The following is a 13,031-nucleotide window of genomic DNA, read 5'->3' as shown; positions in this document are numbered from 1 at the left end:
AGGAAAGAAAGTGACAAGGTGCGCGTCGCGTCTCAAAGTACTCGTACAATAAACATCTATTCATGAAGTGCTAGCTACTCGACATTTAAATATTCAGTAATATTAGATTTGTCTCTTTGAATCCAGGCATAATTGGTCTTAATTTGGTCTAGGGCCTGCTGCAAAGATCTGTTGAAGCCATCCACGTTCTTGTTACTGAAAAACTCAAGTATCTCATTGTGAATTGAAATATCGGCATGCTCCTTAAGTGTCTTGATGAAACGATCAAATAAAATGACACTTGTTTGCATAGTCTCAAAGATGGCATTGTAATGAGCTTTCACAAAATTCCAAACTAGTACTCTGGTTTTAGGGTTTGTAGCTAGAGAGCCAGCTAGAAAGTTAACATTCATAAGGGCAATACGGCCATGGCCAGTGAGACAATCCTCAAGTAGTTTCACCGCTTGAGGAATCACAAGATCATTTTGGACACTTCCAAGCGATATCAGAATTGTTTCAACAGTGTCTGGCGAAGAAGGATTGTAGAGGTCTTGCAAGATTAGGTCAAACTGTTCTTGAGTTGCATTCTTTTGACTTAGAACTGTGGAGTACACCACTTGTTTCAACGACGGGGGAATAGCTGTGGAATTTTCAACCAGCTCTAAACATCTGGTAACAACTGGCTCCAATCCACTAGTACCAGCAGCTAACAGAATCAATGGTCTCAGCTGACCATCAAAATACGACTCATTTCCCTTAGGTTCAAACCCAAGTCTTTCACTTTGTGAGGCAAAAAGCTCTCTGCAGAATTTCGTAAGTGACTTAGATAGTCTTTGATCAGAGGTCTCAGACCAGACGGAGTTCAAATGCTCCACAGACTTGATTATTTCTGACCAGACGACGTAATCAGTTTCTGATTTGAAATGCAATAAGAATTCAAGTAGTTTTGAAGTTGGTAGAAAACCAGCAATTGCGGCTGCGTTCACATCAGCAAGAAGACCAACTTTGTCTTCTGCTGAAAAGTGGTCCAAATTCTTTGAAATCTCTTTCAGCAAGTCAGCACTATAAAAAACTCTGTAAACACCGACAGAGTCCTTATTCAATTTGAAAAATGGAGAATCTGGTCTAGGAATAACAGCAGACTTCTCAGTTAAGGCATAGTTTTCAGCAACGGAGGTTCCAGATCCGACAGAAATGTTTAGAGGCACCCACCAAATGGTTTTGTCGTCTTCTGGGGTAATGTCTCCAGCTGCCAAAAATCTTTTCTGAGTAATAGTTAAGTTGTCACCAGCAGACTCAACTTTCAAATAAGGGTAACCCTGTTTTTTGATCCAATTGTCCATGAGCTTTGAAATATCAATTCCTGAGGCCTCAGAGATACCACTCCACAAGTCAACAGTCTTTGCGTTGCCAAATTTGTGCTTCTTTAAATAAATAGAAACACCCTTCAGAAAAACATCAATTCCGACTGATTGACTGAGCATACGGATGACTGAGGCTCCTTTTAGATAAGAAATTGCATCGAACACTTGGTCAATATCTTTTGCAGAATTGATAGCAACCTCAATTGGATGAGAATTTCTCAAAGAGTCCAAACTTTTGGCACTTTCGTAAGATTCAGAAACGAATGTTGAGAAAACGTTCCATTCAGGATATAGCTCATCCACAGCTAACCATCCTACCCAGGTTGCGAAACCCTCATTCAACCAAAGCTCATTCCACCAATTCATTGTTACCAAATTTCCAAACCACTGATGTGCTATTTCGTGAGATACAACGTAGGCAACTCTAGTTTTGTACTTAGGATCAGACTTCTCGATGTCAAAGAGTAAAGCGGTTGCACGGAAGGTCAAAAGCCCAAAATTTTCCATGGCATTGCAGGTGAAATTTGGAACACATAGTAAGTCCAGCTTTGGTAGGGGATAGTCGATATCAAAAATCTTGCTGAAGAAATCAACTACTTTTGTGGACGTTTCAAGGGCAAATCGGCCTTGCTCTTTGTTTCCAATTGCTGTATAGACTCTGATTGGAACCTTACTACCATTGTAAGATCTGTCTGTGAAGGCTTCTAAATACTCAAACTCGCCGATAGCCCAGGCCAATAGATATGTACTCATCACAACAGTTTTTTCAAACTGTACAACCTTTAATTCACGACTATCGGTTGCGAATTTCTTACCGTCATCTAAAGTTCGACAATACAAGACCGGCATGTTTGATAAAACTGTGTAGTTTGTCCTCGTAACGATCGACAGCTGGAAAGTTGCCTTACGATTAGGTTCGTCAAGACATGGGAATGCTCTTCTGGCATCAGTAGCTTCAAATTGTGTAGACAGCATTGTCTTAATCTCATCAGATGCCAGATCTTTATAGGTGGATTTATAAAAACCTGTCATATTCGATTGAATGACACCACTGTAATTGATAACTGCCTTCAATGATCCTGATTTGACTGGCTCTTGGAATTTGAGCACCACAGTCTCATTAACAACGTCCGTAGGTTCGATTGTACATCCAACTTCAGTTACGGTTTTTGTTAAGTTAAATTTTAATTGCACGCTATCTATCACAATATCTCTAACATTGAGCACCAGTCTGTCTGTTTGTTGAATCACATCCAAGTCAATGGTAACCAGCCCCTTGAATGTGTCATTAGTCTCATCTATGTCAAAAATCTGTAGATCATAGTGGGTAGGTTGCAAATTGAGAGGCAGAGCATTGTGAATTGAAGTGTCTAAATCAGTGGTTGACATGATTCTTTGAGTGAAAGAACTCTAAGTGGGGAATCTTAGTCTGTTGGGGATTACTAGCCAAAAGGGGATATCAGCCGTGCTGTACGTTTACTGTATGGTGTAAAGAGGGCTCTTTCCATAGAAGGAGAGCAGCGCGTAACATCCAGCATTCGGCTACAAATCGTTTACTAAAATCCCCATAAAGTTACATTTTATGTACGTGAACAATAATAACAAAACAGTAAATACCATATGGTAGAGAAGTTATGCATGATCCAATAAGTAGTTCGTAGCATCCTCCAGTTTCCAATTACTTTTTTCCAGGGCTTTAACGGCTGATTCTTTCGTAAATCCCATTCCGACCAGTTCCTCAATCGCTAAGTCATGAGCCTGGTTGCCCGAATCATTGATATCAAAGCTGCTACCAAATCCCGTCTGGCCAAACGACTCTTGATTTTGTTGCTCCTGTACGGGTGGAGCAAAAGTCTCTTGCTTAGCATTACCAAATCCAGCAAATAGAACCTCCCACTCATCTGATTTACTTCCTTCAGTGTCTCCCTGAGTATCATTAAAGGTCTGCGTTTGGCTGTTGAAAAAATTACTTTCTGCAAATTGGTTTGAGAAATCGTTAGTGAACTGGTTTTCAAAGTCATTTAATTGATCGGTTTGCTCTATAGGAGCTTCTTCTAACTTTGAAAACTCATCAAATTCTTCTCCAGCTTCCAAGCGGGGGGCAACCAAATCTGCGAACTCGTCCTGTTCATTAGCAGTACCCTGGGTTAGTTGTACATCTTCATCACCAAAGGCAGGGACAGACGATTTAGGTAATTCAAATTTGCCAGGGACACTAGTATCCAATGCTGCTTCCTCGAGTTGAGCGAATTCATCCTGTTCCTTGACCACATCATGTGCTGGTTCAACGTGATCATCCTTCAGTACTGGAACACCAGCATCATCATTCTTTGAAAATAAGGGAAACGGATTGTTAGAAAAAACAGGAACTGTTCTAGGCGTGGGAAATTCTTCCACAGTGTCGTGAAATTCCTCATCATCTTCAGAAGTTGCCTCTTGATCTTCTTTTACTTCAACCGGAGCACTTGCGGTAACGTCAGGGTGTACCTTTTTATCCAAATCTTCGGGACCATCTTCATCAGACGAAGTTTCAGAATCAGGTTCAGATGTAGGCTTTTGAAAGGAATCTAAGCGCTTAGACACCTCATTATCAAATTCAGAGCTCTCTCCTTCAAATGAGAATTGGCTATTTTCTGCTGTTGGGATAGGTTCCACCACTCCTGGAGTGATAGATAATGAGGCTACTTTATCAGTCACGCTAGACAGTTTCTCTTCTGGAAGAGGATCATTAACCTCTATATCGGCAGCACCTTCATCTTCTGTGGTCTCTATCTTGGGGTAGCGATCTTGGATCTTGTCAGATTCTGCCGAAATATCTGAATTCTTTGAGGAATCATTCTGGTTTGATTGTATGGACTTTTCGACGTCTACCGATGTTGCAACATCTGAGCTGGTTATGTTTTCCCCTACATTTGAAGCATTTGAACTATCAGCAAAAGCATTTGCGGTCGTAAAAGCAGTCGAGTTTTCATCCAGAGTGTCTTCAGATTGAGCCGGGAACTCACCTGGAAACTCACTATGTTCCTTCTCAGCTTCTACTAGTTCATAAGAACCAGCTTCCGATGATAGGGGCCTTTGCTCCTCAGGCGATGATTCCTGAGGTTGCTTATTGGAGTACTCACCTTCTACAGAGATAGACGACCTAACCTCAGATTCATCCCTCACAGATTGAGGTGCATTATTCTGCACACTAGACGTCAGCGATTCTGGTCTCACAAGCGGTAGGCTGAATTGTTCCGTGAGAGTACTCTCTGGGGCCAGTTGATAATCTGATTGAGGAAGAGAGGCAACAGAAGTTTCCGCAGTGTTGACTGAAAGGGCTTTTTCAGTTTGCGAACCAATAGTCGACTGTTTGGCGGCATCTTCTAAATTATTCTTATTCTCTTTAGAAAAAATTGCTGCGCCTGCAGCTCCGGCAGCCGCAGCAGCGACCGCAGTTCCCACTAAAGTACCAGCCGTGGCACTCAAGCCTTCTTGGGATTGAGAAGTATTAGCAAGATTGGAAAGCTCAACTTTCTTTTGTTCGACCCCATCATTCAGTTTAGAGTTTTTCAGCTCGAGCTCCTGTATCTCCCTAGCCGCTTCTTGCAATTGACTGCTTCGACTCTCTATATCTGCCTGATATGCTTCTAGTTGTTTCTCTAAAGTCTTATTCCTTTCCAAAAGTTCAGTTTTTCGGTGGTCCAATTGTTCGGTGCTGGTTTGTAACTCATGACTTTTAAGTTCACTATCCTTCAGTTCCTGAGTTAGTTGTTCAATCTTTTCTCCTAACTGTTGATTTTCAGTTTGAGCAATGGTAAACTGTTGGCTAGTTACTGAGAGAATGTTTGAAGATTGTTTGCTTTGCTTCTCAAGTTCTTCCAGTTTGAGCTTGAGTTCAGAGTTGGAAGACGTATAATATGATAGTTGTTGCTTTAACCCCTGATTCTCGGCCTCAATTTGAGCATACTTTTCTTCCATTTCTTTGTGCTTAGTTTGAGACGTATGGAAAGTTGCTTCCTGTAAAGAAGCCTCTTGTCTCAGTTGCTCAGTTTGTGAGCTTTCTTTGGCTAGCTGCTCTTCCAGCAGTTTGACTTGACTAACTTCAGCAGAGTAAGAAGTTTGTAAGTTTGATAACTTGAGCTGGATTTGCTCCTTCAATTTTAGGATTCGTTCCAATTCAGCTTGAGCTCTGTCACGCTTATCATTCAGCTCGCTTGTTTGGCGAGTAAGAGATGAAACTTGATTAGAAATGTTGGCAATGTCAGTATTGGCTTTGGACAAATCTCTTGATACTTCAGGATTAGAATCTGCCAATAAGTCAGAGTTCGGTTGTGGAATATACTGCTGAGTTTTAGGGGCTTCCTGAAATGACACTTGACGTACGGTTGAAGGCTTCGTATCCTGTACAGATTTCAATGCACCATAATTTGGTTCATAGTTAAGATTAGCCTTCTCATTGCGGTTTGGAATTGGAGGTGCTTGTCTGCGGACACCAATAGTCTCAGGGACATTATCATCTTCATCATCTGAAGACTCTTCCAGTAAGGATGGGGCTTCCTGCTTATTAGCCTCTTTTTCCAAAAATTGTTGACCAAATGTAGAAGAAGGAACAAATTGCTTTACCCCGCCAAGGTCTGTGTTATTACGTGATGGAGGTGCAATAGGGGGAGATTTGAAATTTCCATGACTATTCTGACCCGCAGGAGGAGTAGGTGAAACGGAATTGAATAGACCAGACAACTCATCAAGAGAGGAAAGTTTAGGTTTAACAGATTGTGATGGGTGTGGTTGAGGTGACTGCGTGGGCTGTGGAGAGAAACGAGATCTAGAGTTCGGAGCTACACCACCAGCACTTGCTATCAATGAATCGGGTACAATTTCTGGTAATTCAACACCTTGAACTTTTTTGTTTACCAAAAACATAGCAATTGCAAACTCTGTCTTGGAAAATTTTCCAGAATTTTGAATATCAGATAGGTCCCAGATATTGGCAAGTACGTTTTGGGGCAGCTTAGAGCCCATTAAAAACTTTGCAGACTCCGATGCTGACAAAAATCCCGAAGAGTTTTTATCCAATCCTTCGAAAATCCTATCATATTGTTGTTTTTGATCAGGTGAGATAGCCCATTGTTCAACAGGGACAGCATGTGTTGAAGGTCCGGTAAGATTTGAAGACAACTGTCTTTGAATAGGTGTATTCAAAACAGAAGTAATGGATGGGGCTGGGCTGGATTGAATGGTATTGTTGGCAACATCCCAGATAGATTGAGGGAGGGAGCTTGGAATTGTAGTCACTGCTCCACTAAGCACAACCTGAATCAAGTGCATTGCAATAATAAACTCGGATTTGTTGAGCCTGCCAAGATCATTTTTATCAGCCAGAGACCAAATTTGTCCCAATACGTGGTTTGGTAGCTTTGCTTTAAGAAGAATATTTCTAGCTTCTGCACCAGAGAGGATACCGGTTGGGGCAGTCTGATCAAAAATCTGTCCGAATTTCGTCACATCAGCATTGGTCAATGGAGGGATAGATTGTGCTGTGCCAGTGTACTGTTCTGGAAGTGATCGTTGCTGTGGGGCCGGAGCGCCGTTGTTAAAAGAAGGCAATCTGCCAAATGTTTGGTATAGATCTGGACTTAGTTCTCTTCCCAATTGAACGTGGCCAATTAGTCTCATAACGATGGCAAAGCCATACTGGGTCAGGAAACCTGTCGCATTAGAGTCGGCAATGTTCCATATGTTCCCCAAAACCAAAGGGGGCAAACCTGACTTCTCTAAGGTTGACCTAGCAGCATCTCCAGTGACAACGCCCAAGGACTCAGGGTCAAGCGACTTGAAAAGCTGGCCATAGAATCTAAGCTCTTCCGTAGACAACGGTTGTTGAAAGGTTCCTTGTGGTGCAAACGAAGCCATTGGGAAGCAAAACGGTTAAGTTGGGAGAGGAGAATATGCCGCTTTAAGTTGAGGATAAATTGGAGAAAGGTGTTTGGATGTGACACTTGTGGGGGCGAACTGGTATAAGTTTTGGCCGGGGTAGCTGGTACGAGCGGAGTGAATTGGGCAAGGCGATTTCGTGGGTCTTCCGTCTAGGAGATTAAGTTTGAAAGCTACTTCTTCCAAACAAGCCTTTAGGGTACATCGATAGTAATACATGACATAGACACACGACGTATTATGAGAATACCAGTTAGAAAAAACGTGTTCATTGGTAAGAATCAATGTGGGCTTGGCTCTTATCATCAGTGATCGATCCTATTTACTAACCCGGAGTAGCATTCATTCTTGGACTAATAGTAGCAGGCCTACTTGGATTTACCAGAATTTCACTAAACAATGATAAACTGTTGCATTTCTTGATATTTTTTCTTCTCACTACTCTATTCTATTGGAGCTTTGAGATCAAGTCAATACGAGTCTTGCGTTTCCTAACAATAATATGTTGCATCATTCTGGGAGGAGTTGCCAGTGAGTTCTTACAAGGGTTTCTCGCGTACAGAGAGTTCGACTGGAGGGATATTATTTGCAACGTTGGCGGATCTACAGCTGCTTTGGCAATTAATGACATGTACATGAGACTCAGAAACAAAAAACAGAGACAATTAAGATATAAGAGAATCAAGAACAAGTTCAAATCGTTACATAATCTCGAGAGTCAATTGGACGATAATATAGTTTAAAAGATAATGACTACACCCAAGTTTAAAAAGTTTTCAATTCGTGAAAAGTGAACATTAGTTTCATACATATCATGTCTATTTGGTTCGGAGACCTCTGCTTGCAGAGCCAGGTAAGGGTACAGCTGATACCTGTATATATGAGTTCTCTGGGGTACTTAGACCTGCGTAAGCATTGTACCAAGAAATAAAAGCTGTGATGACTCCAAGAACACCCCCTGCTCTGGTACAGTTAACTGAGGGAGCCAATTCTCCAACCGTCAACATGAGGAATGTAATGGCCAAGAAGAAGAATAACAAAAAGAATGCGACGGTGGATTTCATTGTGCAGAGGCATAGCATGCTGGTGAAAATAGTCCAGCCCAGTAGGTAGAATCCCACGGCCACTTGGAAATCTCTGGACTGCTCATAGGCACTGGCAACTCCAAACCATGGGATGTTCAAAACTGCATACGACAGCCAAAATCCTCCGTACGAACTCAGAGCCAACGCACCAAACGTGTTTTCAACAGCCATTTCCCACATTCCAGCCAATAGCTGGATCAAACCACCGTAAAAGAGAGCCAGTCCCACGACCACGTTTGTTTGTGTAACTCCCATAGCTTGAGCGTTTATCAATGAAAGAACAAAAGTAGTAAGAGCAAAAGCTGATAAACCCAGTGGAGCAGGATTACCAAACTTGTGAATTGGTGGTGCTGTGACACCGGGATTCAAAGTACCTCCGAAAGCGGCGTAAAGGTCTGACTTACGGAACTTCTGTCTTCCTAGAAAGATGTATTCTTCATTTTGGGATAGAACCACACGGGCCAAACTGTTTTCATCATCATCGGGTGTTCTAGCTTTCTCACTGTCCTGCAAAGACTTAATACTATAATTATCAGCCATGATATCGGGTACAACTAGATTCGATTTTCAAGAAAAGGGTGAGCATGGGTATATTTATATAGATTAGTAAAAAACTTTTATCGGAGTGCATAGATACCGACTCTCCCGAAACATACGACTGTGGAGGGCGGGACTATATACACAGCTGGACTACGGGAAAACTTTTCCCATGACCGCCAAAAGTGGGGAAGTTTCGAGCAAACTTCCAGCAACACTACCGTGAAGTAGAATGGAAGAGGTCTAAATGTCCTACGAACCTGTAAAAACGTCCATTCTTGTTTTCAATCTTTGTAGTTCATCCCTAACTACCAACCTTTTTTTTTGCCAAGGCAACTTACCCCCTACTCGATGGAGGGCACTAAAATCTGTTGCCAAGTTTTAAGTTATAGTGGCTTATGCATTCTGGTGGGGCCAAAAGAAAAACTCGTTTGTTTCAATGCGTGATCTGGTTCGCGAAACTCCAAATGAGGGGACAGGGTTCGACTTGCCCCTCTTGGCATGCATAAAGTGTATAACGTAGATTGCTTAATAATTACACTGACCAGAGATCCTTTGGTCCTCTTTTCGGTGCGATTGACTCCAAAACTTTCTGAGCTCCGTCGGAGAATGTAAAGTTTTAATGCTGCATGTGCTTTTAATGTGGGCACTAGTCTTGGTACTTTAAGATTTTATGTAGCTGTCATCGCGGATTGGTGACTCCGGGGCCGAACCAGCATAGTCTAAATGGTGAATTTTAGGTGTAAGGCTAGCTATTGCCTAATAAGTACAGTAAGAGTTATTTTTGTTATCAGCTACAAGTCGGCCCGACTTTTTCGTTCCAAAGGAACTTCATTTGACCTCGGCACTTGTGACTGTAGTTCTTCATTGATTTGGTAGTCGCCTGAAAGCTTTGGACTGAATATACAGTTAGGGGTTACGGAACAGGGTTGAAAGGAGAAGAAGGGAAAGATTAAACAACAGCTCATTTTTATTGCTACCCTTATTACTCTAAAAACAAAAACAAACAAACTCTTTCTGGAAGTTAAATAATATAGTTCTTGATATAGAAGACAACCTTACCAAATCCTTTAGCCTCGTCTTCAGCTTTGTTTTGAAGAATGTCTTTCTCTGTTTCATGGTATCTGTCAGTATCAAAATCCATCTCTGGACGCCGCGTGAAGCGGTCCCGTTTGTAAAGATACCAAACGGCAAAGCAGGTAGGGAAGATCAATAGTTGAATGTAATTCTGGAAAAATTCAGCAACGTCCCAAGGATCAAAAGAGCCCCAACCCTGTACCAAAATGATAAGACTGATGAACCCCACACAGAACCACGGGCCATAAGGATATGTCCAGTTTTTGAATGCCAACTCGTCGGTTCTGCCTTGGGCCTCTAATCCTCTGCGGAACCTAATACTAGTAATTGCAATGCAAAGCCATGAAATTTGGTTAGAAACTCCGACTAATGATTGCAGCCAAGTCCACAAAGTTCCTGCGCCAATAAAACTGGATCCAAAGCATGCACCACCAATAAACCAGGTGATCAAAACTCCCACGTAAGGAACCTGATACCTATTCGTTCTGGTGAAAATCTTGGGAATATACCCTTCTGTACCCATCGTGTATGCCAACCTACTACCGGCAAAAAGGGCATGGTTTCCCGCAGAGACGACACTGGTGACAATCACAGCGTTCATGAAAGAACCAGCACTTTTACTACCAGCCATTTGGAAGACGATAGTGAACGGAGAGGTTGCAGTACTTTTGGTAGACAAATTGGGGTAGTCATATGGCACATTCATACCAATGAAGAATGCTGAGAAGACGTAAAAGATGATGATCCTATAGAATGTCGTTTTGATAACCCGGGGCATAGTTCTAGTAGGGTTGACCTGTTCACCTGCAGTAATAGCAATAGACTCGGTACCACCGAAACTAAAGGAAACAAACACAAAACATTTACAGAAACCTTTAAAACCATCCACAAACGGTGCATCTCCTTGACTCCAATACCTGAATCCAATGTACTCATTCATGGGGTTGTGACCAACATTCACCACGATACTAACAATGAAGAAGGCAACAATAGTGGCTACTTTCAAAATAGCCATCCAGTACTCAGCTTCACCATAGAATCGAACATGGATAACATTCAAAAATAGTAAGAAGAACCAAAAGATCAAAGAAATAATCCAATAATGGAAGTCAGTCCAGTACCCCATCAACAGCTGTAATGCAGTCAAATCACTGGCAACGCTAACCGCATCGTTGAACCAGTAGTTGCAAATAATAGCAAAACCAAAAGACTCTGAAACCCATCTCTTAGCATAAGTACAGAATGAACCACTCTGAGGGATGAAAGTACTCATCTCACCCAAACTTAACATTGTCAAATATACCACAAGTCCAATCAACATATTACACAAAAGCAACGACAGAGGTCCCGATTGCGCCAAACTTCTAGAATAAGACAAAAACAGTCCTGTACCAATGATTCCTGCAATTGCAATCAAAGACACATGTCTTGGTTGTAGGGCCCTATTAAGTTCCTGTGTTACTACTCCAACTTTTGTACTCTGCTCTTCCAGCACATCAGAACCCTCATATTTTGTGAATGCTTCTGTGGAATCGTCTTTGGTCAACTCCGGAGAAAATTTAGGATTCGGAGATTCGGACATTTGATATTATTGTTTTCTTAAAAGTGTTAGAAGAGGATCTTGGGGTACTTTTTATAGACATTTGGAAGTTTTGACAGAGCTGAAAGTTGCGAAGAACGCATGAAGCAATAATGCAAGCGCCACACCCCAAACTAAAATGCCAGCTATTCGCACAATAGAAAGGCTGCACCATCGAGCACGTTATTCATGGATTGCATTTCTAAACAGTTTTTTTAGCTTAAGATCATGAGGCGTTAATATGTCAAATTGGCTGCTTCATCTCAAACTTGATCCTTTGGATGCAGCCTTTTTTCCTTCAACTTAAGAAAATTGCGAAAAAAGGAATGTCATTTTTCCGATCTCAGATGTGCTTGTTCGCACTGTCATTAGTGTTCAAATATCTTGCAACCTTGCCTGATAACCCGATACCGAACACCATAGGGCTTGAAAAATTTATTCCGTCCTGCACCGAATTAATTAAAGCCACATTTCATGAGTTAACAAAAGATTTGACTTTGCCCAGACAACTTCATTTTCACTCTAATTAATAGTGATATCACTCGCTGTAATAAGCTGTCAATAGCCACAACAGCTGATGCTCATTTTATTTGCTGCATAGAACGATTTTTAGGGTTTGACCGCATTCACGATTATATGTGTTTCATGCATAACGGCTTAAATTTGAATGCTGACTGGAAAAATTGTTGGTCACAAGACACTACTTCAAGGTTTTACCTCGGTTGACGCGATTCAACTTCGCACCATGCCAGCTTGATTCCTCTTTCGGTCAATCTTATTACTATTATACACATATATTGATTGGGGTTTTCAAACTCCATGTTTTCGTCTTAGAATCGTTTTCCTCCTCTGCCACCGCTGAAACCTCCACGGGAACCGCCCCTTCCACTACTAAAACCCCCACGAGCGCCTCCTCTAGCTCCTCCAAAGCCTCCACGAGAGCCTCCTCTGGCGGCTCCGAAGCCACCACGGGCTCCACCTCTACCACCAAAACCACCACGAGCGCCGCCTCTTCCACCCGCAGCACCGCCTCTGCCACCCTTCTTCTTAGGGGGCTTGGGTCCGACCTGCTTAGGCTTTGGCAAAAACCTTTCTAATGGTAACAATTTCATGGGTGAGATGTAGAAACGGTCACCTTCTTTAAAACTTTTAGCTTGAACACCCTCAGATGGTTTAATGGTGAAATAAACTTCATTCAAAGGACCTAGAATCTCATCAACTTTACCAACTTGAGACTTGTTTTCTAGGTAGATTGGAGCATTAAAATAAGGGATCTTTTCATTTATGGAACGACATACAATGTCTCCCTCACATGAATGAACAAACAATCCCATTTCTTGAACAACATCTGGGGGGCCTTCAGGAACAGCTGGCCTTCTGCTACCAAAGCCTCCACGACCACCTCTTTGAGAAAATCCTCCTCTACCTCTGTTCATTGTATCGATGGTAGTTTTATAGGTAGGAAAATTTTTAGAAGGGAAAATTTTTATCCCA

The 13,031-nt window shown here is 41.9% G+C and overlaps 6 protein-coding genes across 6 annotated transcripts; 1 reads left to right on the top strand and 5 right to left on the bottom strand.

Moving 5' to 3' along the window:
* Positions 1 to 74: 74 nt before the first annotated feature.
* PAS_chr2-1_0652 (Arginine/alanine aminopeptidase, overproduction stimulates glycogen accumulation) lies at positions 75 to 2,732 on the bottom strand (the record flags this gene model as incomplete). The annotated part of the gene is made up of 1 exon (XM_002491532.1): positions 75 to 2,732. The coding sequence occupies one exon, from the start codon at positions 2,730 to 2,732 to the stop codon at positions 75 to 77; it is 2,658 nt and encodes an 885-aa protein (XP_002491577.1).
* Positions 2,733 to 2,975: 243 nt separating this feature from the next.
* On the bottom strand, positions 2,976 to 7,238 carry PAS_chr2-1_0651 (uncharacterized protein; the record flags this gene model as incomplete). Its single annotated transcript, XM_002491531.1, has 1 exon — positions 2,976 to 7,238. The coding sequence occupies one exon, from the start codon at positions 7,236 to 7,238 to the stop codon at positions 2,976 to 2,978; it is 4,263 nt and encodes a 1,420-aa protein (XP_002491576.1).
* Positions 7,239 to 7,499: 261 nt separating this feature from the next.
* On the top strand, positions 7,500 to 8,002 carry PAS_chr2-1_0650 (Hypothetical protein; the record flags this gene model as incomplete). Its single annotated transcript, XM_002491530.1, has 2 exons — positions 7,500 to 7,533; positions 7,599 to 8,002. 2 exons carry the CDS (start codon positions 7,500 to 7,502, stop codon positions 8,000 to 8,002), a joined length of 438 nt encoding a protein of 145 aa, XP_002491575.1.
* A 75-nt stretch (positions 8,003 to 8,077) lies between these two features.
* PAS_chr2-1_0874 (uncharacterized protein) lies at positions 8,078 to 8,884 on the bottom strand (the record flags this gene model as incomplete). Its single annotated transcript, XM_002491529.1, has 1 exon — positions 8,078 to 8,884. One exon carries the CDS (start codon positions 8,882 to 8,884, stop codon positions 8,078 to 8,080), a length of 807 nt encoding a protein of 268 aa, XP_002491574.1.
* A 1,021-nt stretch (positions 8,885 to 9,905) lies between these two features.
* On the bottom strand, positions 9,906 to 11,540 carry PAS_chr2-1_0649 (Acetate transporter required for normal sporulation; the record flags this gene model as incomplete). The annotated part of the gene is made up of 1 exon (XM_002491528.1): positions 9,906 to 11,540. One exon carries the CDS (start codon positions 11,538 to 11,540, stop codon positions 9,906 to 9,908), a length of 1,635 nt encoding a protein of 544 aa, XP_002491573.1.
* An 827-nt stretch (positions 11,541 to 12,367) lies between these two features.
* On the bottom strand, positions 12,368 to 12,973 carry PAS_chr2-1_0648 (Protein component of the H/ACA snoRNP pseudouridylase complex; the record flags this gene model as incomplete). The annotated part of the gene is made up of 1 exon (XM_002491527.1): positions 12,368 to 12,973. The coding sequence occupies one exon, from the start codon at positions 12,971 to 12,973 to the stop codon at positions 12,368 to 12,370; it is 606 nt and encodes a 201-aa protein (XP_002491572.1).
* Between the last annotated feature and the right edge of the window lie 58 nt (positions 12,974 to 13,031).

The sequence above is a fragment of the Komagataella phaffii genome, chromosome 2, assembly GCF_000027005.1.
Source record: "Komagataella phaffii GS115 chromosome 2, complete sequence".
Taxonomy (NCBI): domain Eukaryota; kingdom Fungi; phylum Ascomycota; class Pichiomycetes; order Pichiales; family Pichiaceae; genus Komagataella; species Komagataella phaffii.
Note: the sequence above shows the minus strand (reverse complement) of the source record. Positions and strands in the feature narration are given on the sequence as shown.